At 50.1% G+C, this 25,528-nt stretch overlaps 1 protein-coding gene across 2 annotated transcripts in view; it reads left to right on the top strand.

Annotated features, from left to right (window-relative positions):
- The first annotated feature begins 212 nt into the window (after positions 1–212).
- Positions 213–25,528, top strand: part of SLC1A7 (solute carrier family 1 member 7) — a 37,861-nt gene continuing 12,545 nt past the window's right edge. Inside the window, exons 1-3 of one of the 2 annotated variants that reach the window (XM_016210878.2) lie at positions 213–389; positions 4,932–5,011; positions 17,348–17,563. In XM_016210878.2, coding sequence (XP_016066364.1) covers positions 255–389; positions 4,932–5,011; positions 17,348–17,563 — 431 coding nt within the window. In that variant the 5' untranslated portion in view covers positions 213–254. The remainder of the gene's footprint in view (positions 390–4,931; positions 5,012–17,347; positions 17,564–25,528) is intronic. The other variant, XM_087820000.1, reaches the window with a different exon arrangement.

Here is a 25,528-nt window from a genome sequence, read left to right as displayed (position 1 = left end):
AGACCACGTGGCCTGCTCTAATTTCCCAGGCCCTAATCTGCTCCCAGCTCCTAATGATGCAGCTGGTAATAGGATTGTGGCTTCCCTCTGGGGCAGCCGCTCAGGCCATGGCCCTGTGGCTGGCAACTGGTGCTTAGCAACCCTGACCACCTGCCTGCTGAGGAGCCAAAGCCCCCAGCCAGGACCCTGTGCCCCCAACTGGCATCACGTGCATGGAATAGTGCTGTGCCCAGTGCCAGCAGGCCGGGCTCACCATGGTGCCGGGTGCCATCCTGGCACGAGGGAGGGACGTTTGTAAGCGGAACGGACTGCTCATCCTGTCCGTGCTATCTGTCACCGTGGGCTGCCTCCTTGGCTTCTTCCTGAGGACCCAGCACCTCTCACCACAGGTCAGCCACCCGGGCACCACGGGGTCCCCCTTTAGGAGGTGTGTATGGGCCTGAGAGATCTGAGGGTCACATTCCCTCTCCATGGCTCACTGAAGACAACACAGTGGGTGAGTCATTTTGCCTCTCTGGATCCCAGTGTTCTCATCTGTAACATGAGTGTGAAAAATACATTGCAGGACTAGAGTGACATCCAATAAAATGGCTGAGCAAGTGGTTACAAACTGGCATCACCAGGCAATTGAGAGGCAAGGATGCTTCATTAGTATAACCACGGGCTAAGAGCTGTGGGAGCGGGAAGAATGGGGTCCTGTAAGGGTTCGAAGCAGGTGTCAGAGAACACCTCCTAAAGCAGCTCCTATAAACAGAACCCTAGAAAGGGTATCCTAGGCAGAGGTAATAGCAGGAACGAGGCACAGAGGCATGAAAGATTTGGGAGGGTGTGGAATAAGCTGTGAGGCCTCTAGATCCCATCACCAAGCATGGCCTTGGAGCAACAATGAGAAACTTTGAGCAGGGGCATGGTGGGGTCAGATCTGAGCTTGGAGGATCTGTCTGGTGCTGAATGCAGGGTGAGGCGGTGGTGGGACAGGCAGGGGCCTAGTGAGGAGGCAGCTGCAGGGGTGAGGCATGGCAGTGGGGATGAGTGGGACAGATATGAGAACTGTTTCCAAAAGAGGAACCTTCAGGATATGGTGGCTAACTGGATGTGGGACAGGGAGACAGGGAGACAAGGCAGGCCGCCAGGGTCCTGGCCTATAGAACTGCAAGGGTGAAGATGCCTTGCCTGGGAAAGGGCCCCTCTTAGTACCCACCTCCTACAGGGAAGGAGGGGCACTCACATGGTGCTAAAGACATTATTCTGACCTTTGTTAAAATGGTAAGGAAGACTTTATTCAGATGACAAGTGTCAAGACTGTGGCAATAGGGGAGAGAGATCGGGCTCAAATCCGAATACAATAACGACAGCTGGGGGTCTATGGCCAATGAGCATAGTGAGGGGTCCATGGGGAGAAAACTTACAGGATTCCTGTTGAAGGCAGAGCGGGGATTCTCACTAAACTGACTTAGCAGGATTTTGCTACAACTGTGCTAGACAGGCTGAAGGCAGTGCCCAAGGATGAGACCTAATCAAAATGAAGGCTCAGAGTAGGAGCCTGTCTGAAGTTTCGTTAAGGAGCTTTGCCAGTGGGTTCCTGCAAAATTCCCAGTTTCATAAAATTCTTATCCCTGTAGTTCACGGATATCTAATGTGAATTCTACAACTAGATCTCAAGCCATCAAATTTTGTCTTCCATTAAAAGGAAGATACCCCCTCCCTGGGAACTGAGTCACTATTCCTGTAGTAACACTGTCCTTTAGGGAGAAGCATGGACTCTGGAGCTAGAGGAACCAGAACTTTCACTCTACTAGTAAGTGGCTCTGAGGCCCTAGGCAAAATCCTATCTCCTTTTTGGGCCTCAGTTTCCTTATCGGTAAAATGGAGTGGGGGCACTATATGTTCACTAGAATTGTTGAGGAGTAAACAAGTATCCATCAGCGCCTGGCATATAGTGTTACTTCTCTCCTCTCTCCCCTACCCACCTGTCCAAGTCCTACCTACATCAAGACCATCTCCTACTCCATATCTTATAAGCATTCTCCCATACTTGCCCATACCTGAAATGATACTGTCCTCCCACACTCACCCCATGCTCACCCCTCCACTGTAATGCAGCTGCTGGCTGTCCTGCTTCAGAGCCGTTTGTGTAGGAGTCTATTTCTCCCATCAGACTTCAACTTGCTGAGTATCTCATGGGCTTTCTTGAACCAAAATATGAGCCTAGCTCGGTGCTTATTACAGAAAGAACCATCAACTATTTGATGAATTAAACTGGCAATGGCACAAACCATCTGCTATCTACTTTCTTTAATTTTCCTCAACAACAAAAATATATTGCCTACAGGAAGATTATTTTGTGAAAACAAGTTGGAATGCTTATTATTAAAAGCCAAACTCATCCGGGGCCTCCTTTGCCAAAGTTGCCTTCCCCATCTGTTTGGAAATGCAAATATATTCCAGTCTGAATTAACCTGCCAGATAAACTGAAGGAAAGATGTGGAGTCTTAGAACAATTATTTGGCAGGAATTGGCTTTTTCAGCATCTTACTTTGAAATCCAGGAGTTGTTTGTTTGATCTCTGCCTGTTACTCAGAAATCAAACCCTTATTTTTGTAAGCTTATGAAACAGGCAAAAATCATAAACAATTTTCAAAATGGTAGAAGGTCCTAATTGAGAAAAGAACTTACAAAATCACAAGATTTGTAATTTTTTTTTGAAATGAACATCTCACTTAAAAAATATAGATCATTTTGAGAGTTCCAGTTAAACCATGGTGAATTTACAATTGCACCCATTTTCCTTTCCTTTCTGGAATTCTACCAAAATTATAGTAATGGAATTTTATTTTTAATCCTCACCAAAGGATATTTTTATATTGATATTTTAGAGAGAGGAAGGGAGGGGAGACAGAGAGAGAAACATTGATGTGAGAGAGAATTATCAATCAATTGCCTCCAGCATGCCTTGACTGGGGATCAAACCCGTAACCTGGGTATGTGCCCTGAGTGGGAATCAAACTTGCCACCTTTTGGGGCACAGGATGATGCTCCAGCTAACTGAGCCACACCAGCCAGGGCTTGTTAGGCCTTTTGAAAGAGATGTTAAAACATTTGGAAGAAATTAGTGAGTGGTGCACAGAAAACAAGACAAATGAAAAATCAGTCAAATCAGTAACTGCAGGAAAGTTAGGTTATACAAGAAAGGTTGTGGCATATTACTTGGCTCAACAGTGTACAGTATTTTATAATCAAAATATCATAAACCTTGACTGTTAATTTAACCAAAAATTGATATAATGGTGAAATGGTAAGAGGAAAAAGGGAATAGGAACTAAGTCTTCATCTGTCATCGCAGATGTCAAAAAGGGAATTTAATAGATGTCAAAAAAATATATCTAGAAATAGTATTATAATCATATTATTTAGAAATAACAATACTAAAGAAAACAGTTGAAGGAGCTGAGGATGGGGAGTTGGGGTTGGGATAGAGATGGGTGAGGAAAGGGCTTTCTTTTTATCATTATAGTGCTATTTCAGTTAAAGAATATACAAATGGGTTAAAATTAATTAAAGATACATAGCCATGCTAGTTAAATTTTTTAAAGTAGAATTTCTGGTGCATTGGAAATGGTAGCAGAATGAGACTAGGAGACCTGATTGCCAGTCCTCGCTGTTGCTAACTCACTCTGTGGGGCAAGTCTCCTCCCTCTCCTGGCTCAGCTTCCCATCTACAAAATGAATCAGTTGGACTAAAAAATCTTTTAAAAACCCTTCTCAGCACTAAAATTCTATGATTTGGAGCTTTTCAAATCATCAGACCATTAACCAAGTGTTATGTTTGGCTTTGGGTTAAAAAAAGTAGTTGCAAGTAGAAAACTTTAACTTGGATGGTGTTTGAAAGTCCATGTACCAGCCGTTACCACAACCTTACCCTCTGATGAAAGTGGCCTCAAACTAGGGTTGGCAGAAACAGCAAAACTGAACTAAATTAAAATTTAAAACAGCATACCTGGCTACATTTGAATTTCAGATAAACAACAAAACAATTTCAGTAAACTGTTTAGTAAAGAAGAAATATTTGTTGTTTATCTGAAATTCAAATTTTACTGGGCTTAGGAGTCCCTTCCGATTCAGCTGTCAGAGTCTGGTCATGTGATCTGGGGACAGCTGACTGGCAAGAATTTAGCGCCTAATCCAAGCCCAGTGGATGGGCTGTAACCAGCAGCCCATGAGGAAGCCCAACACAAGAACTCTGTCCAGTAGGGGTTCTTTATACTGAGCGGTGTTTCACCAACCACTCCAATTCTCTTTCAGCATTTTAAATGTGAGAGCTGCTGTGAGGGGGACTGGAGGTGGGGGCAATGAACCCAGCACAGGAGAAACTGACTCAATAATACCATGGTCTGTTTATGAGTCAGTCTCCTCATAAACTAGACTAAGAACTTCAGGGCAAAAACTGTGTCTGATTCTTTTTGGGTACCCAGTGTGATGCCTGGCATAGTCGGTGTCGAATGAATGAGTGAACAGTATGCAGCCCTGCCTTCATGCCTCTTACCATCTGCTACGTGAGACAGATTTATACCACTAGGCAGTGAATGGGGCAGAGGCAGGGGAGGAATGCTATTTACTGTGATTACTGAACATTTACTCTCATCCAGGCACCCTGCCCAATGCTTCATGTGCATCCTCCCATTTAAGCCTCCCAATGACCCTGTGAAGTAGTTATTACCCTAAGGCCACACAGCTAGTTATGAGGGGCTGGGAGACAATATGAGGACCCAAGTCTGTTTGGTTCCTAAAGCTTGTGCTTTCTCCATGGACTCTGTTGTCCCCATGCTAGACAGGAGAGTGTGCATGAAACAGTGCTTTGAGGACTATAAAGAACTGAGCAACTGTGAAGTCTGCACCACCTGCTATAACCTCAGCTTTTGATGTGTTTTCAGGAAATTAGTTACTTCCAGTTTCCTGGAGAGCTCTTGATGAGGATGTTGAAGATGCTGATCCTACCGCTGGTGGTCTCCAGGTGAGGGAGGTCTGGGGCAGGGAGGGGAGAGGATTCTGAACAGGTTCTGTCAGTTCCCTGCTCCTGCTGTGGGTGGCTGGACTTCACCTGAGGGCCTGGGAGCCATGTGACTGTGGGGCCTTTATGGGCAGGAGGCTGTGGCAACGGCTGCTGGAACCTGAGCCGTTCACCAGACCCAAGTGCATTCTCTTGGCTGGAAATGGAATGTGGTATTAACTTGAGAAAAGCCAGTGTGTGCTCATACATTTCGTTTGTTTATTATACAGTTTGGGCTGGTGCAGAGCAACCGTGTCATTGAAAAAAGGCAGTGCTTTAAAATTTTCCTACTAAGGGAGAGTTAGATCTTCCTAGGGGAAAAATTACACATTTCTGAGCCGCAATCCCTGACCCTGAACCCTGCTTCTTTTACCTTCAAATGGTCTATAATCCATCCACTCATTGCCCACAGTTTCCTGCGCTCCTGCTCCAGCCATCCCAGGGCTGGGCATCCTGGTCCTCAAGGAGCAACCACTCTGGTGTCAGGATTATCACTCAGGGCTGAGCAAAATCACCAAAGCTGCTTTGAAAATTCAGATGTTAGGCCTCATGCCGGACTTACTGAACGACTGCCAAGGGGCCCAAGCAGGTGTTTGTTTTAAAATTTCCACAAGTGTTCTAATGGTTTAGAATAAAACAAAACCCTGATGTGGGGATCAGGTCTTCTGCCTGGAGCTAGAGAGCCTGGCGTGAAGGCTGGGGCTCTTCAGTCCCCAGGGGCTCCAAGCTGTAACCCCAGGAGACAAGGGTTTTCTGCAGTGTAATTGCTCCAAGGTAGTGTAAGGACATATATTTGCTTCTAGTTCCAATAACCTACAAGTCTGGGCCCCAAATCCTGACATTCGTGACTCTAAATGCTCTACCCTCTTTTCCAGGAGAACCTGCCACCCCTTCCCTGTGCCAAGCCCCTAGAAGCAGGCTGGTCACCTCATTAGTCCCTAAGCATGCTATAAAATTTTCTACCTCCTCACTTTTGCCCATGCTGTTTCCCCTTCTACGAATGCCCTCTTCTCTTAATTAGTTAAGTCCCACTCAATGTTCAAGATCTAGCTCAAGTTTGTCCGTGAAATCCTCCCAGATCTTCATTTATTGATAAATATCAATGATGACCTGTCTCCAGGTCGATGCTGCTTGTAACGCTGGGTGTACTCAGTATTGTTAGTTAAATGAATTTGCAATCTCAGTTGGCATATCACATTATGGGGTACTGACACCTGTTTTTGTAGAGTAGTGACATAGAAATAAATCAGTATTCCTACCTGGACTAGCCACTCATGGCTCTAAAAAAGAAGTGGCCCTGACAAGGGGTAGGACCAGTCACCACGACCCCTCCATGAGCATCACTGTTTTTATCTGAGACACTGGAGGGTTCAGGTTCATTTTCCCTTTTGTCATTTACACTAACCTCTACCTGGTGGTTAGTGTAACAGATTTTTGCCGGAGACAGAAACCTAATAGTTAAGCAAAGAGAGATGAAGAGATGTAAATAGGTATGGGCAGTGATGGTGGAGGCTGATGCCAGGGATGGAAAGACCCTGTGCCTGCCTTGGAGGGTCTCATCATCCAGCAGGGAGACAGTCACAGAGACAGTTTGTTCCAGAGAAAGAAGGCCCAGGGGAAGGGAGGAGGGGCCAGCTGGCCTCAGCTGGAGCCCAATTCAGTCATTCCTCCCACAATCCGGCACATCCCAGCTTTTGGGCCTCTTTTCTCTACAATCTACTGCAAACCAGCACCTGGCCTGAGCCCCGCCTCAGACAGGCACAGAGCAGCCCGGCTGAGAGTAGCCTACGCCCCGCCAGCTGTGTCCCCATAAGTCACAATGAGGGCGGTGAGCAGATGGCACAGGTGGGTGTGGCCGAGAATCTGCCAGAGGCTCCAGGGGAGGAACAGGAGTTTGGGTTCACTCACTAGATGTATAAACTTAACTCCGGCTCTTAGCATCTGACCACAGTGACTGGATCTGTAAAATGGGAAGAGCAGCCCCCTCCCTCGCTGGTTTTTCTGAGAATGAAATAGGATAATGTACTCAAAACACCCAGCATGGCTCCTGATTTGTTATGGATGTCACACGCTTTCCTAATTTATTAAAGCGTCGCCGGGCTTCTCCAAGGCCCAGATGAGATACTGCAGGAAGCCTTCTCCCTCTGCTTCTGCTCTCAGCAGCCAGTGCCTTTAGGGGACCTCCTCCTCCTTTTTTGTGCTTTTACTTAGCACCGCAGCTTGTCACTTCCTCTGAAAAGTCCACCGTGACTCTGCCACTATTACCTTTTTTCCTGTTTGTTTTTACCATTCTTAGCAGCGAACACACGAGGCCAAGGTATGGCCCTCGGCTGACTGATTCTGAAGCTCTACCTTGTCTGAGCCCCTGAGCTGGTTAGCCCTGTCCTCTGATGCTGACAAGAGGAGACCAAATGAACCAAATGCCAATTTATTCATTCACAGGAATAAATAAATGGCTAAGAGGCCAGATGCACACAGCCTCCGGCCAGAGCATTTCTCCCTGTGAGATCACCACTCAGGGAACCCACTGCTTAAATTTGTTTGCTGGCAGGAAAACTTATTTAATTGTACAACCAATGTGACTCCAGGTTTGCCATTTTCAGTTAATTTCTGAGGGTCCCACCTGGTAGAGTACCACCATATGTGCATTTAACTTAAGTGACTTCAAGTAGGTATGCTGTGAAAAAAGAGAAAATTAATTTAAAGGAGTCAGGAGCTCTTCCATTCAGAGCTATGCCCCCCAGTGAGCGTACCATGGGAGGTGAGTCTGCTCTGCCCCAAGCCAGCGCCAGTTCCTACATACCTCTCAAAGTGTATTTCCCTGCAGATCATTGTGATTCTAGGCTGCAAAAGAGGGCTGTTCGGTTTTTTGTGTGTTTTTTTTTTTTCCACATAATGGCCTCTAATTGTATGCTAACTGCTTCGGCTGGTGTTCACCTAAAGTAACACCAACCCATTCTAAAACTGGGAGGAAAGTGGCTTGAATGACTTATATGAAACTACACTTCCTAAACTTTACGGGCAACTTAAGGGATCTTCATGGGGAAATTTAATTATACTTGGTTTTTGCCTGATGTACTGACTTGAGAATTGAACATGCTGAATATGATCCTACTTCTCTGTACAAGCAGGAATCCCAGTGTCTTCCTCTTAAGCCTGCACTCCACAGGCCAAGGTCAGCTTATTTCATTCAGTGAAAGCTTCAAGCCAAGTGAATAGAATGGGAACACCTTGCCACTAACCCTGTAGCTCAGGCTCCTTCCACATGGTGTCGCTGCTGAACACAGGCCCTGCATGGTCTGGTTCAAGCCTGTACACTATCCCCTTTAGGTGCATATTCCTGCTCAAGCCACAGGGGTGCCCTGCCCTGGCTCCTAGATCCCACCAAAGTTCTCAGTCACTGTTCACCAAAGCACCCTTAGTCATGCCCTGAGCTTAGTTCCCTGGAGTTGAACCCTGAGTCCCTTCTTCCTCCTGGTAGGTTAGCCCTAAGGGCTGTTAGTGTCAACAGACCTTGGTCATCAGCACCCTAAGTATACCTGGACCCTAACTTCAAATCATAGGGTGCAAGGGTGGGGTTCTTAGTCTCTTTACTCTCATAAGGCCCCTGAACCTCTCTTGCAAATTGGTGCACCTTTCCATAACTCTGCAGATCTTAAGGTCTCCAGGAGGGGCACTTCCATCAAACCACTAAGGTCTCTCTGTTTCCCTGGATGATGTGCGCCTTCTTACCTTACATTTGCCATTTGTAAAATTCTTCTAAAACAAAATCAACTGCAAGGAGACTTAATTTCTCTACCTATAAACATAGAAGCCTCAGACAAATTTAGAAAATTCTGCCTTTCATTACATTGGCATAGGAACTAATAGTCTGATGGTTGGACCTGCAATAGCATTGTCATGTCCTTGCACAAGGGTCCCTCTCCCATAGGTGGTGCTTGGATGGGTGCTGAATGGTTTGCCACTCTCAGCTGTCTTCTCTGGGCTCCACTGCTGACTGGTCCCAGGCTGATTATACCTTATTTCATTAGAAAAGTCAGGTCTTTGGGCTGGGAGCCTCCTTTCCCATCTTCTCCCAGTAATACCACATGTCAGCACTCTGATCCCTTTTGCTTTTAATTTATAGTTTAACCCAAAGAGTATTGGCAACTTTCTGTTCCTTTAAGTTCTTGGAGGATACTTACTGTTCCTTCTGCAAAAATAAGCCTATCTGTTTCTTTGTCGTTTTCACTTTAACATGATATCATAAGAATGGTTATGCTGCACCCTCATCTTCATAATTCTGTGGTACTTTCACTCAAGGCTGGAGCAGAGTTTTCAAAGTCCTTTTGTCGTCACTAGACACCTAGGATGCTGCTGGATGTGCTGTTAGGGCATCACTATGCCCCAGAACTCTAGATCTACCTCAAGTTCTGTTATTTATCACACCCTTAACCTCGGCCATAAAACAGACACAAAACCATCTACAAATTTACAAACCAGTTCCCAGCAGGTGCTCTTGTGTATGGTGTGTGTGACCTGTTATAGCCCCACTGAAGCTGGAGTTTGCTTCTAACCCTGGGAAGTCAACTGAGCCTTGTTTTCACACATCCCCAGACCAGAGTGACACAGGGAACCAGGGGTGGGTCAAAGCAGCATCTGGATCCAGTGAGGGCCTCCAATTCTCTGCTTGCTTTTTGCCAAACCCTCCTCTCCCCTCATTCTTTACTTTCTTAAACCAGGCATCATTCAAGGAAAACTGGATCCATGTGTTTGTGATTCACTGAGGCTGATCATGGCAGAATGTTTTGTAAGCTCCATCTCTTAACAAAGAGATCCAAGTGCGTATGTGGGTTTGTGTGTAAAAGCATGGTGTGTCTTTAAATGTGTGTATAGTATGTGTGTATATGTGTGCATATGTGTTCCTGTGTATGTATTGTTTTCCTTTGTATTTCTTGTAAGAATGTTAAACTGATTTTTCTTAGAATCAGGAAATCATGTTTGGCCAAAGAAACCCAACACTCCCTTCTCCCCCTTCCTGAGGAACTCTAGTTTGGCAGAAAACTCCCAAACACCCACATCCTCACTTATTGGAGATGGTCCTGGGCCAAGCAGCCGTCAAAGTCTGTTTTGGGAGCCAGTGTGCAGGGGACAGCTGCCCCAGGCTGTCCAGGACCAACAGTGAGCGGGAAAGAGGCAGGAGGGTGGGCAGCCTGTGCTTCTGGACTCTGCCCCTCAAGCCATGGACATCTGTTCTTAGCAGAACTCTGCTGACCTCTCTGAGGGGAGCACTGGGATCTGTCTTTGGCCCTCTTGCCCAGTCAGCTGACTGCCTTACTCATCAAGAGGGGAAACATGGCCCAGCTGTGGGCTGCGGGTGGGGTCAGTCCATTAGCCTGGTGACTCTGAAAAACTCCCAGGTTTTATTACCCATCACAGACTCCCAGGCTCTTTCCCCCTTCCAGGTAGAGAGTTCCTACTCATCCTTTAAGGATCCATTCAGCAGTCACCTCCTCTGGGAAGCCTACCCTGATTCCCAGGCTGGGCTACACCCTGCCCCTGGCCTCTCTCAGTCCCAGCCACGACCCAGGGTTTCGTGTTGTCCAGCTGCAGGTCTCTTAACCCAGTGCTGGACTGAGCTCCTGGACCACAAGCCACCTCATTCAGTCTGGAGCCCCACAGCACTCTGAGCAAATGTTCAACTTGGGGTGGCCTGGAAACATCTGAGTCTGGGGAGGCACATGAGGTTTTGTAAAAGCTCCTGTACTCTTCTCCATGGAGAACTGCAAGACCCTGCACTGGAGAGGGTCTCATTTGACCTGGGGAGAGCCTCGCTTGGGTCGGCCCAGCCATAGCCTTGGGGTAGTAGGCACCAGGAGCCCAGCTGGTGATGGAGGAGAAAGGGGACCTGTGTTCCCAGAGCTCCGAGTGAGGTCTTTCCTTCCCAAAAGAGCTGGGCTCCTAACTGAGGCTTGTTGGCACTCATCATAACCAGCCATGACAGGCACTCCAAGAAAGCTGTTCCTAATAGTAGAGGCAATAGTCTGCAATTGTAGAGCAAAGTAATGGACATCGGCTCCCGCACACCTGACATTCTTTGCCTCAGGGAAAGAAAGGGGCAGGGGTTCAGCTCACATGGAGCTGGGAGCTACATTCGGGAACACTGCCTTCCTGGTGGAAAGTGGTTGAGAATGGTCGATGGTCAGACTGTTCTGAGCTCTGATGGCGGCAGCTGTGGTTCCTCCAGACTTTGCTTTTGATTCGTTCAAGCTTATTATTTGTAAGCCCCAGTCAAGCACCATCCTAGTGCCCAGGGGCCAGGGGAGGAGGGACCTTCAGAGATTAGTTGGGGATGCCAGGGCAGCAGTGTCTTGCCAGGCCCATGTCTGTCTGTACACTGCCCCCTATTCCTCTCTCTCCCTCCCCACCCCCTGCACTCTGAGCCAGTCACTCACCCACCTTCCTCCCATGGAACCTAAAGTGAAACCAAAGAGGTTGAGTCTGTGTGGCTCCAGAGGGCAGGGCTGGGCCCAGTGTGGGGAATTCTCTTCCCTAGAGGTAGATTTCATTCTGGCACCAGGAAGGATTTTCTAATAAGCTTAGCTATGGAGCTCTCTATCCACAGAGGTGTGCAAACAGAGGCAGTAGAGGAACATCTGCCTTTGACGTGGGGACGCTGGGACCAGATAACCCAGACTTTAGCAAAGTGGGAATCTGGACATCCTGCCTCAGGTCTCAGAAGGAACTGGCTTGAGGGTGGGAATGTGGCAGAATCCATCTGGAAAGTGTAATTCTGCATAACGTGGCACTTGCTGCCAGCTGCTGGGCCTGTCATCTTCAGGGGAAAGAAGTAAGCCATAACGCTTGTAAGAGCTGAGGGGCCTCCGGGGACCCCAGATGCCTCCTCTGGTTGCCTGTCAGGTGGCTTCCCCGCAGCTGCATCCCAGAGGCCAGCTGGGGAGAGCTTCCCCAACGAGGTCAGCCGAGGCCAGAGCCCACGGACTTGGCCGTGGGACTCGGCGCTCCTTCCTGTCTCTAACACCCCGTGCCAGGATGTTGTGAACATGGATGTTGTCACGCTAGTAGGCCAGGTTCAAACCTACTTACTCACTGTGTGACTTAAGCAAGTTTCTTGCACACTTCAGTGACTGGGTCTACATGGCTTCTCAAGGTGGTCCCTTTCAGGGTGGGACAGCTCTGTTAGCAAGTTAGTTCAGGTGCTAAGCTGAGATCTGCCTCCCTATGGTTTTTCCCATCAATCCCAGCTTCCCCCAGGTCTGCTCTGCCCCAGGCTCCACAGCCCTGTCTCCCCCAGGCCTGCATCGCTGTCACCTGCCACTTACCCCAGCTGCCCTCTGTGGGACACACACCTCCCTCCCCTGTCCCTTTCCCAGTGGGTCTCAACGTCAGGGCAACTCCATGTTCTCACAGCCAGTTCCCCAGGCTCCTGGCCTCACAGCCAGTTCTGCAGCCCCATTCCCCAGGCCACTCACCAAGGTGGAAACAAACAAACCTCCAGGGGCCCCTTCCTCCATGCTGCTGCTGAGGGTCAGCCTTCCCCTCCCTCTTCCACCCCCCAGTTTGTACTCTTCGAGCTATTGAAGCCAAATATGGCTCAACACGTGTCTGTGTTCAGTTTCATCATGTCAGAATTGGCCCATGGTCCCAGTTTGCTGGGGTCTGCTTCGTCCCAACTCCTTCATCCAACGCATTAACTGTTCCTCCCAGCTTCCTGTCCTCTATAAATCCAATCCACATGCTTGTCAGTGGCCTTGGCCAATCCATTGATAGAAAGTGACCAGGAAGGAGAGAGCTGAGGGCAGAGCCTAGAGGTACACCTCCAGAGACTCAGGGAATCTTCACTCAGAAGAGGGTACTGCCTACGATAGTCATTCCCAAAAGTTCCCACGTGCTCCCAAAAGTTCTGGTGCCAACTACCTCAATGTCACATAGACACACAGTGCCAGAGGCATTCCCCTAAACCTGGCAAGGAAACCAAAGCTGGTCCAGATGACTTGTTTACAGGAAACCCACAGTGGGTGCTCACAGTCATCCGAGCTCACAAGTTGTCCTTTTAACAATCTAGTCTAGACTTCAACTTGGCTTAACGTCACGCACATCACCAAACCCTGCACGCAGGCTAGTGCAGGCCCTGGGCTCTGAGGACCCATATCTGAGCCAGATTCAGCCCTTCCCTGGAGGGGCCCCCAGTCTGCTGGGGCAGGCGGTCACAGACAGTGAATGCTAATGCCTAGAATGTAGCGAAGACTTATTACGTACCAGACACTATTCTAAACCTAGATTAACCTTTGCGAGAAGCCATCATTGTCCCCATTTTACCCTCCATTGGAGACTGGGGCACTCGGAGGCTCAGGAACTTGCCCACGGCCTCCCAGTTAGTGCGGGGTGCAGGAGGGAGCACACTGGCTGCCTAGCGCAGTCTGGCGGGTGGGCTCCGTAGGGAGGAGGCGCTTCACCTGAGAGGTGAGTAGCAGCAGCAGGAGAGGAGCAGGCAGAAAAGCAGGGGAGGCAGGGGCGAGGGGACTGGGTTTTCTCAGCACCCGTTCCTGCCAGCCTGTGGTGTGCCAGCGCTGGGCCCTGGGGGTTCAGGGGTGAGCCTACAGACAGAGTTCCTTGAACAAACTGGGAAGCACAGGGTGCCCTGGGGAGGAGGGTGAGATGGCTGTCAGGGGAAGGCTTCCTGGAGGAAGTGATGTGTAAATGCACTTTGGAAAGGACAAGTAGAAATTTGAGAAGGTGAATGGGGAGTGGGAGACAGAGAGTTCCAGGCTGAAGTAACGGCCAGTACAAAGGTGGTTCAAGGGGCAGTGGGGAGACTGGGGTGGCTGGAGCGGCACCAGCGAGGAGGAGGTGAGTGACCTGAGGCCATGAGGAGTATGGACAGTTCCTGAGGGCTTCAAACGGGGAGGCACCCCCAGCAGTCTGCCCTGACAGAGTAGCCTGACTGCTCTCCGAGGGAAGTGTGCAGGCAGCAGTGGGCACCTCCAGCGGTTAGATGGGGTCACAATATCCACTTGGTGTGAGCACCAGGTGCACGTCACTAAACAGGCCTTTCCTCCCTCGGTGAGGAGCCTGGCAGCTGGTGCCTCCCGTCCCCCATCCCTGCAAGCGGAGCAATTACCAGATTGAAATGGGCAGGGCCCTGGAGCCCAGCTTACTCTCCAATCACCACAATCTCTTGAACCCCAATCCATGGGCTCTAAGTGGTGACCAGATGGCTTAGGAGGGAGCCCAGACCTCTGGGCTTCCTGAGGCTCTTCCTGAGGGTCCTCGAGGATGTGGGGGACTCCCAGGGGCACATAGCCATGCTTATTATCTATTTTTTCCTCACCATAAATCACAGAGCCAGAAGGGACACTTGAAGTCATCCTCATGGAACCTCCCACTCAACCTGGAAGCTTTAATCTACCATCCCAACAGGTGACCATTCAGGCTCCACTTGGATACTTCCAAAGATGGGGAGCTCGCCACCACAAACCTGAGGGCTGTCGCCATGGGGCAGGTCATGAACTCTGAGAGTTGAACTGAACAGTCATTACACATACTGAGTCACATTAAAATCATGGTCAGCCAAAAACAGAAGACTTTTTTCTTCCACAGGAGCTCAACCAAGTCTGTACCACAGAGAGAGAAAGGGGGGAAACCCCACAGGGGCTTCTGAACCAGAAACCCCTGTTTCAGTTCTGACTCTACAACTTACCAGCTGGGTGGGCTGTCCAGTTACCTCTACACACTGAACTTTATTTTCCTAATCTGTAACTCAAACTGCACCATGCAATAAGGTAGCCAGTAGTCATAAATGACTATTGAACCCTGGAAATGTGTCTAGTACAACTGAGGAACTGAACTTTTTAAAAAATTAATTTAAATTTAAAAGCCTGAAGCCATTTTATAAACATTTTTATATTGATTTTACATTAAAATATTTGGGATATACTAGGTTAAGTATTATTAAAATTAATTTCACCAAAATAGAATTTCGTTTTTTGGTTTTTTTTGTTTTTTTAATTTGACTACTAGAAAATTTAAAGTGACAAGTGTGATTCACATTATAATCTCATAGGGCAGCGCTGACTTAACATTAAGGATCAGTTAGGGGGATGTTCAGGTGTCTGGGGACAGTTAAGCTCCAGACAAATGATGGTTTCTGTGGCTGCTATGTGCTCAAGGGGTGTGTTTCCCATCACACAAGCAAGACATGCTCATTCTAGAAATAATAGAGAATGTGGGGAGAAGTCAAAAACAAAACAAAAATTACGCACAATTCCACCACCCCAAAACAGCTACTATTAAACTTTCTTTCTAGAGCTCATTCATTCACTCGTTCATTTATTCTCTCATTCATTAGTAAATTCAGCAAGCCTGCAGCAACCACCTATGCGTGTCCATGTGACCTAATACTCCCTGCAAACTACCCTAGGTTTAGGTTCTCAGAAAGGTCACTTTAACAGTTTGGCCCCAAAGTCTGGGACTTCAAGGAACCCCCACCGGCCAATGGCAGGACTTGGAACCTCCTTTTTCATTACTGAGTTCTGGTGTGTGACCTGGGGCAGGTCCTCCTCTCAGAGCCATGGCTGCCCTGGGGCCTGAAGTAGTTGGACCTTGCTGAGGGGGATTCTGTTGTGATCAGGGGACAGTTTGGCCCTGGGCTGATGTGCTGGCCCTGGTCTGGGGATAAACTCTTTCATGGATAATGATTACAGGGTGGCCCCCAATTCCCCTGGCCATACAACTTCATTGTAAGCCCTTTAGGATTTATGTCTGAGACCCACCCTAAGCCCATTGCTAACATATGGCGCCTTGGCAAACAGGGATGAACAGAGACTGTAAACACTGACTCATTCATTCATTCACTCATTCATTCATTCACTCCTTGGTTCAGCAAACTGCTGTACTCTGGCAGGGTCCTGTGCCTGGCTTTGTGGACCCAGCATTGAATCAGATCTCGGTCTAGCCCTAGAGGCACTTCCAGGAAACAGTCGGCAACTTAGTAAGGTGGGCCTGAGACAGAGGGCAGCATGGGGGTTGTGGGAACCCAGACAAGGGATTTCACCCTGCCTAGTAGTCAGGGAAGGCTTCCTGGAGGAGGAGACTTTTGTCTTCACAAAAGAGTAAGCCTTTGCTACAGCGAGCAAGGTGCTCACTGGCAGCCGCTATAGCCTGGGGTTGTGGAGAGGCCAGCTGTGCTCAACCTGATGCTGGATGCTGCCTGCATGTAGCCTAATGATGAGGAGGGATTATCTGTTCTTGTTTACATGATTCAAACCAGACAAATACTTCCTTTATCTGAAAGAATGAAAGGGCTTGGGGAAAAATCATTTTGGCAGCAAAGCAAAGCACGAGCATTTCCTTAACTAATCTCTCACTTCTCACAGCCATAGAAGAGTAGTTCCAGGCTGACCTGCACTGATGGGCAGAGTCTGGGTCATGGTGGGCAGGGATGGGGAGGGCCCAGGAGGAGAGAGACCCACAAGCCCCCTCAACACAGCCTCCCAAGAGAAGAGTCTGGGCCTGGGCACTAACCCAAGATGGCCACAGGGTGGCACCCCTCAGGGAAAATCTAATCATGGCCCCATTTTATAGATGGGGTCCCTGAGTCCCAAAAATGGGGGAGTGACTTGCTTGCCTGAGGTCATATAGCCAATGGGCAGAGCTAAGACTAGGGCCCAGGTCACCAACTCCCAGGCCAGGGCTCTAACTCGTTCATTCACTCACTCATTCCTTAGTTTATTCAGCAAGCCTGCAGCAACCACCTACTTGGTGGCAGCACCAAGAGGTCATGCTGGGCCCTGGGGGCCCACAGGGAAGTCAGATTTGTCCCTCTTCTCACATGTCCTTGGTGTGATAATAGAGACAGGTAAACAGACAGTGACAACCAGGTCATGACAGAGGAGGCCAGGGGCTGGGGAACTCCAATGGGCTTCTCACTCTGGGGGAGACCCGGGTAGTCCAAAAAGATTTTACCAAAGAGGTGACACTGAGCTTGGTCTTACTTAGTGGTTAGGATTTAGGCATGTGGAAGAGGCTGATCAGAGGACGCCAAACAAAGAAATAGCACATGGAAAGGCCTAGAGGTGGGAAAGGGCTTGGGTAGTGACCCTGGGCATGGAGGAGAAAGCAGAGCAGAAAGAGAGGCTAGTAGGAGCCATGAGGACTGGATTATTGAGGGTGGGGGGATTCCTATGCCTGCATGTTCCTTGGAGCACTATGAGGGTGCTGGGCAGAGCCAGGAGGGTGGCAAGAGTGGGTACGCCCAGGGCCTGCCCTGCGCACAGACCCTGATCCACATCGCCCTCCCAGCTTGATATCCGGCCTTGCCTCTCTGGACGCCAAGACCTCCAGCCGCCTGGGCATCCTCACTGTGGCATACTACCTGTGGACCACCTTCGTGGCAGTCATCGTGGGCATCATCATGGTCTCCATCATCCACCCGGGCGGGGCGGCCCAGAAGGAGGAGACGGAGCAGAGTGGGAAGCCCATCATGAGCTCAGCCGACGCCCTGCTGGACCTCATCCGGTAACCCTTGCCACCAACACCCTGCTTGGGAACACTATGCCCACCCAGGCTGGGGCTGCGGCTCCACAGGCCCAGCCCCATGTCTGCCAGAGAGCAGGATAGTTGTGGGGAGGGGATGCTCAGGGTCCGCTCTTGATTACTCATGGTAACAAGGGGCAGCCACAGAAACCACTCTTGCTCCTTCAGCCCCTGGGCTCCCTCTGGGCTCCCTCTGCACTGTCTGCCCCCATCAGGCCGAGAGCACCTCTAGGGCAGGACAGGGGCTGCTCCTCTGGGAGCCCAGCCCTGGCATATGGCTTGGTACAGAGCAGGCGTCAGTGTTTGCTGACTGGCTGGGCTCACTTGTGCACACCCAGACTTCCAGGTGGAAGGCCAGCAGTCATGAGTCTCTCCCTACCACCACCCTTCTTTTTTTGGTCCCCTTTTTGGTCCCCTTTTTACAAATGAGGGAATGAGGCTCAAAGAGATGATGTGACTTTTCCAGCAGGTGGGTCATGGAGCCAGGATTCAACCCAGGCCTGTCTGACTCCAAGGGGGGTGCTTTTTCCCTGCATGGCCCCTGCCTGAGCCACATGGGCTCTGCTAACTGTTTGCTTCACCCTCTCCTCGCAGAAAAGTGTTATAGACCCTGCAATATACACCTGTCTGACTCCCCTTCCTGACTCCCTACAGACCAGCCCCTCTCCTCTCTGGCGCCCTCACCAATGCTGGCCCTATGCTAGGACACTCAGAGCTGTCCTAGTTCTGGAGGAGAAAAACCCATGGATAGACACAGACAACATGGGAGGGAGGCTGTGATAGGAGCGAAGAACAGGGTCAGAAGAGACAAAGTTGCTGCTGTGAAAAACAGGATGAGTGGGGGGGGCAATAGCTGTGCACAGGTCCTGAGCTGAGAGGGAGTGTTGTGGGGAGAAATCAGCCCATTCAGCATGACTGGCCTATGGGGAATGCAGGGTGGGGGGTATTGGACAATAGCTGGAGAAGTCTGATAGGTGGGGCTGGACCATGAAGAGAACTGTGAACCAGGCCAAAAATTGTGTTTTATCCTGAAATGGGTTTTTAACATAAGAATGGCATGACCCAATTCAGAAGGCTCACTCTGACTGATGGAGCGGGTGGGGGGCATGGTAGGAGAGAAAGACAGAGACAGGGACAGGAACAGGGATAGGGACAGGGTGGTGACCATGGGCACTGGGGAAGGGGGCTGACTGAAGGGCTGCTCAGGAGGTAAAATCAGCAGGAGATGGGCAAAATGGAGGGGAGAGTAGAAGAGGCAGGGGTGCTGATGGCATGAAGGTTTCGGGTCTGAGCACTGGAGAGGATGGCAGTGTGGTCACCAAACCAGAGGATGGTGCCAGAGCAGGACATCTGGGGAGATGTCAGCTGATGGTTGGCTAGTGCAGCTGAATCTCATAGGAGATTCTGACCTGGAGAAGGTGGCTGGGAAACCAGCAAGGTAGAGACGCAGGTCTCCCCGGATGGTGGGGGAGTCTCGCAGCACAGGGTGGGTGAGGAGAGCAGAGCCGGGAGGAGCCCGGAGAAGCACCACATTGGAAGGAGTTTATTGGGCTCAGTAGGTTACCCCATCAGATTTGCTCTGTGGACTTCTTCTAGTCCCTTTCTTGCCAATCTCAGATATAAGAAATCCAGTCCAGCCTAATATTAAAACTCCAGACTCGTCCAATTTAAAATGAAGCCTTTTGCATCTGATTCAAACTTGGAAACCTGAACTGGGACAATTAGGTAGGTTTTTCCCTTTCTTGATCCACTTACACCCCTGTTGCGAGCACTGGGTTGGAGCAGTGGAGAGAGGAGGGAGGGTGGGCTAGAAGGTCCTCCTTCACCGGTGGAGGAATGAGCTGGGATAGGCACTCCCAAGTTGTATTTCTTCAGGGGTGCTTTCGTGGGTTCTTTGGAGCCCCTCCTATCACTGGTGTCTCTTATTATTCCCTTGACTTGGTGATCCCTGCTTCATCTTGCTGCTTATACGCCTTCCTCAGGCTTGATGTCTGCTGAGGTCACCTCGCCCCCCTGGGTGATCCTCTTAGGCACGGTCCCTTCTGCAGGGTCCACATCGGGCCCATGGGAAACATACATATCTTTGCTGGAAGTGCAGGCCTTTCCCAGGGCCTTTGACCATGAGTCAGGCACCAGCCCAGCAGTCCTCTAATCCCAAGGGACACTCCTTTCCTCCCCTGTGAAGACAGATGCCCAACATACAATTCTCTCTCTCTCTCTCTCTCTCTTCCTTTCTTCTTCCTTCCTTCCCTCCCTCCCTCTCTCTCTCTCTCCCTCCTCACCCTCTCTATCAGTTATTAATTGCTGTGTAACAAACCAACCCAAGACTTAGTGGCTTAAAAAAACTGTTTGGAGTCTATACTTCAGCTGGAAGGTTCTGTGTCTGCAGGCAGCGAGTCACTCAACTGGACAGCAGCTGATCGAGGGCAATCTTGGCGAAGATAACTCACCCATGCTCGTTATATTCTCTCCAGCAGGCCAGCCTGGATTGATTTCATGGTGGTGATAGGATTCCAAGAGAGAGCTAGCCCAGGCATATTCTTATGATAAAGATAGAGGGACAAGAGAGGAAATAGAAACATGCAAATGTTTTGCTAAGTCTCTGCTTCTGTCAAGTTGGTTAACATCTTATTGCCCAAAGCAAGTCATGTGGCCAAGCCCAGACTGGGGCTGGGAGGGGATCACAATGTTACAAAGCAAAGGGCATCCATTAATGGGGGACATTGATCTACCACTCCCTCCATTTTCTTCATTCTCTGGGTTCTCTTGTATCCTTTGAGGTGTGTGATGAATGAAGGATCACAAAAGTACTTGCAATTTTGTTCCTATGGCGTGGTTCTCAACCATAGGGGGTCCAGAGCCAGAAAGAGACCCAGGCAGGAAGTGTTGTATCCACACTTATTTACCTAGAGATTTCACCCAGTACCATGAGGAGGAATACTTTCTGCTCACTGACACTGACAAACCTGGAAACCTGACCCCTGCACTTCAGATTCTTACATGCAGTTGTCTAAAGGCATCTCAATATTACCAAGACCAAAACTCAACTATTGATTTTCCCTATAAATCTGCCCTTTGCTCAGTCCTGCCCATCTTGGTCTAATGTCTCATTCTCTCATATCCTGCCTCCAGTTTGTCAGAAAATTCTGTCAGCTCTACCTTCAATATAATATCCCAAACCTTGTCCCTTCTGTCCCCCTCTCCCACTTCCTCCATTGCCCAGACCACCATCACCTCTCACTCCAATGTCCAACAAGGTCACCCTGCTTTCTCTCTGCTTTCCCACAGTCTTTTCTCAGCACAGCAGCCAGAAGGATCCTTTCAAAAATCTGTGTTCTCTATGACTTACAGACCCTTCATGATCCCCCCACCACACACAGGTCAGCCTCTGACCTCTGGTCCAGCTCTCCCTCCTCGCCCACCCACTTTGGTCTCTGTGCCATTCTTCCAGACGTCGGTAGGGTCCCATTGGAGTGCCCCTGCCCAAATGGCCCTTCCTGCAGAATGAGGTGGCTCTCTCACTCCACTTTCCCCTCTGCTCTGTCACCTCTTCAGAGGGGCCTCCCAGCCTCTGTCACTCTCTCCTCATAGCCTTTATTACTACCTGACATTATCACGCCTATGTACTTCTTTATATCTCTCTCTGTCTGCCCCACTGGAATAAAATACTCTCCAGGAGGGCTAGATCTTTAGACAACCTGTTTCCTGCCGTATCCTGGAGTCTAGAACAGCAGCTGGCACAGAGGAGGAGCGAAGTGTTTGCTGAGTGCATACGTGGGTGTGGGGTCATCGCTGGAGTCAGGGTTTGAATCCACTGGAGAAGAGGGACTGGGCCAGGGGGGATGTGCTGAGCATGCAGCACTGAGGCCTGCATGAGCTGTGGTCCCCCAGCCACACCCAAGGGCTGCAGAACTAACAGCTGGAGCGAGCTGAGGGCCGGGAGGAGAACCAAAAGAGCAGATGTCATGGAAGCCCAAGGAAGAGGAATTTCGAGAAGTTTCATTTCTGAGATCCGTTATTTCTAAGATTTGGTGACTATGATTCATCATTTTTTGGATTCTATGATTCGAAACAGCCTTCCCTCGTGGAAGAAGTTGTTGATGCTTGGGGAGCCCCTGCCCACCCACCGCTGCCTCCTCTCCCTTGTTCCGGGCCTGCGGGTTCTGGAACGCACACGTGTCAGAGTCAAATGTTCCAGGAGCAGTGAAATTGATCCTCTGGTTTGAGGCTCCCCCCACCCACCCCAGTCGCTTGCAACCCCGAGGCAAGTTGTTTTGCAAAGGTGGGAGGTTGTAACTGTTTCTTAGTCAGAGGGGGAGATGCATGCTTCCAGGGACACGGAGCCAGAACCTTGGAGATGTGATATCTCCTCTCAGCTCTGCCAATAAATCACTATGTGGCTCTGGGCAGGCCAGCCCTACTCTCTGGGCCTCAGTTTCCCCAGTGGTTTTCAAGATCTCTTCTAGTTCTGTGGTTCTGAAACACAAAGGCCTCAAATCTCATGAGGAGGCTGCAGGGCATGAGCAGAAGCCTCTGGAGGTGGGTTCTGGGAGTTGAGGTTAGGAGGACAGTACAGAGCCCAACCTTGAAGACCCCGATTCCAGGCTGAGGGGTTGGTTGTTATGCTTTAGCAAGAAGAAGCTGGTGAGTGGGAAGGATGCATTGGAGCAGGGTGGAGTAGACAGGATGCTACTGGAGGCACGGGCATGCCTGGGAAGGGATGTAGTCCATTCTGTTCCATTCAGCCCACCTTTATTAAGTGCCTGCTCTGGGGGAAGACATCATGCTGAGAGCTGGGGGGTGGGGGAGGAGTGGGCACAAATACGTGTCCCTGCATCGGACTGTCACCATCTCAGGACACATGAGAAAAGCGCACTAGACAGCCACTCTCTGAGACCCTTTCTAGCTCCCACATCCTGAGAGGCTGTGCTACAGTGAGGACGCCAGCAGCGAGGGCACCAGCAGCGAGGGCACCAGCAGCGAGGGCACCAGCAGCAGGGGCACCAGCAGCAGGGGCACCAGCAGCAGGGGCACCAGCAGTGAGGGCACCAGCAGTGAGGGCACCAGCAGCAGGGGCACCAGCAGCAGGGGCACCAGCAGCGAGGGCACCAGCAGCGAGGGCACCAGCAGCGAGGGCACCAGCAGCGAGGGCACCAGCAGTGAGGGCACCAGCAGCAGGGGCACCAGCAGTGAGGGCACCAGCAGTGAGGGCACCAGCAGTGAGGGCACCAGCAGCAGGGGCACCAGCAGTGAGGGCACCAGCAGTGAGGGCACCAGCAGCAGGGGCACCAGCAGCAGGGGCACCAGCAGCGAGGGCACCAGCAGCGAGGGCACCAGCAGCGAGGGCACCAGCAGTGAGGGCACCAGCAGCAGGGGCACCAGCAGTGAGGGCACCAGCAGTGAGGGCACCAGTGCCCCTCACTCTTGCTCTGGCTCCAGAAAACTGCCGTCTGCTCACAGAGCAGCCTGGTAGAAAAACCCAGGCAGAACACTAATCAGAGCTTCTCCCCCACCCCCAATCTTATTAAAACATCAGAGAGATTAAGAAATGATTTGGCTCTATTCGTAGCTCCCAGTTACCCTCTCAGGGATTGGATGAAGCTCCCAGGAGCTGTGCTTGGAAAGGAACAATTCCCGTCTCTGGGCCCTGGGTTGGGGACATGGGGTTAAGGTGAGTTTGGAACTGTCACAGTGGGAGCTTATAAATAGTAAGTGAGGAGAGGGGCCAAGAGGTGAGCTGTAGCCTTACCCTGAGAGATGAGCAGGCAGGCCCAGGACAGAGTAGGTGCGTACTCAATGGCTGTGGCCATTAATGTCTCCCAGGCCTGTTATGTCTACATTTCTGTAACTGCCTCCAGGAGCACAGGCCTCGTGGGGCAGACAGGAAGGCTTCCCATGGGTATTCAAAACCAAAACAAAAGCTGTACATTTCCCCATTTAATAATCAAAAGTAAATTAAAATCTGCGGGATACGTTCACTGATAATTAGTATGGGCACATGCATTAGTCAATAATTGCTTTTGGCTACTAGTTAAGAAAAACTTGAACCAGCAGAGGCTTAAGTAAGGTAAAGGCTCCCAAATAAGCAGTCTAGAGGTGGGCAGCTTGTAGTTATCAGGTGCTCCCTCCACCTTTGTGCTTTACTGTGCTCAGCACTTGACTTATATCATCAGTGTGTCTCATGGTCTAAGAAGGTTGCTGAAGCTCTGGCTATTATTCCCATGTTCCAGGCAGAGAGAGGAAAGTTGGGGGAAAGGACCCAAGGGTCCTGGCCAAGTGGGCACCTTTTCCAGAAAACATCACCCAGTGATTCCTGCTTACATCTCATTGGCTACCCCTTTGGCAAAAGAGGCTGGGAAACAGGGTTTGCTTGCAGGGCCCTGTTAGTCCCCACAACATCCCAGGTCTTCTATTAGTAAAGAAGGAGAGAGAATGGAGACTGGTTAATCAAATAGCCATGTGTGCCACAGCACACATTTAAAATTATTGTCATTTTAAAGGAAGTTGTAAAGAAATGTACATACTAGGTATCTTCCATTCGGTTTCTTAGGACCTTTTGAATGTTCTTAGTTTCTACTCAGGCTGAAGCAGCCTTTCCTCTAAGTTACATGAGAAAACCACCTTCTAAGTCACTCGAACCTCCTGGAGCTGGACCCAGGAGAGCTTTTCAGACTATTAGCAGTCAGTACAGAGTAGGCATCCTCCATCTGGTCGCGAGCCCCAGGGCTGGTGGACCGTGGCACTCAGGCAGGCTGTGTGCCCAGCGTGTGCTCGGGTCTACTTGATGCAAAGCCCTTGCAGGCAGCTTCTATTCTGGTGGCAGAAATCTGCTTATAACTCATTGAACAAAAGCCTCCCTTGAGCTTCCAAGAGCTCCGTTCCCGACTCTGCTTCTTTTCTCCCTTGTGACAAAGCTGATATTAGAAGGAAAAGCCATGACCATCCTCTCCCCATTTTCTGCCTCGGTAGCTCATTCCAAGCCCTATTTCTCCGGCCAGGTGCTCACACTGAACTCGCATTTTAGCAGCAGTGAAAAAAAACGATAGCTTCTGCTTTCCAACAGTGGCTGCTCAGTCTAAAGTTAAAAAAATAATGCACGCTCGTATTTACATATATAACTCCACTTATGTGTGAGCCGAGTCTTGGAAGAGAAGAGATTTGCTGAAGAGATTGAGTGGGAGGGACGACCCAGATGGAGGAGGCAGTGTATGTGTGAGACACCTGGCCTGTTCCGAAAGGGCAAGCACATGAACAAGGATCCTTGTGAGATCTCTGGTTACGAACAGGTCCCTAGAATCAGCTTAAAAAGACAAAGATGTGATGCTTTTAAGCCCCTCGATGTGGATTGCTAATTGCTTTACAGAAAGGCTGCTGCCAGAATCATGGGAGGTGCCCCTGTCACCACACCTTCTCAGCATTAAGTGTTGTCATTTTAAAGAGTCTTTACCAGAGAAGAAACAAGATGGCAGTGTAGGTAATAGCTACACCCGCCGCCTCCGCAACCACATCAGAATCACAACTAAAATACAGAACCACCATCACTCAGAGCCTCCTGAAATCTGGCTGAACGGAAACCCTATAACCGGGGAACTGAAGGAGCTTCGAGAGCAGATGGAGGGGCGAAGACGCGGGCAGATTGGGGCTGTGGCCGCCGGCCCACACCCGGTGCCGGGGTTGAAACCCGGGAGGGAATCTCGGCGGTGGGGTTTTCCTGGAGGAGGGAGGGGTCCCAGCCCCATAGCAGGCCCCAGCCCAGGGCTCCAGGGCTGGGAATGGATGTCCCCACAACTCCAGGCTGTGAAACCAGTGGGGACTATCTCTGAGGGACATGGAGACTGCAGGAGCCCCAGCAGCTCCTCTAAAGGGCCCTCACATGGACTCACTCGGACGCTCCCTCTGAGCCCAGCGCCGGGCAGCAGCCGGAAAGGACCCGGGACACTCGGGGAG

Source organism: Miniopterus natalensis, chromosome 9 (genome assembly GCF_054644295.1).
Source record: "Miniopterus natalensis isolate mMinNat1 chromosome 9, mMinNat1.hap1, whole genome shotgun sequence".
In the NCBI taxonomy this organism is placed as follows: domain Eukaryota; kingdom Metazoa; phylum Chordata; class Mammalia; order Chiroptera; family Miniopteridae; genus Miniopterus; species Miniopterus natalensis.
The sequence above is the reverse complement of the archived record's forward strand: the minus strand, read 5'-3'. Positions and strand labels throughout refer to the sequence as shown.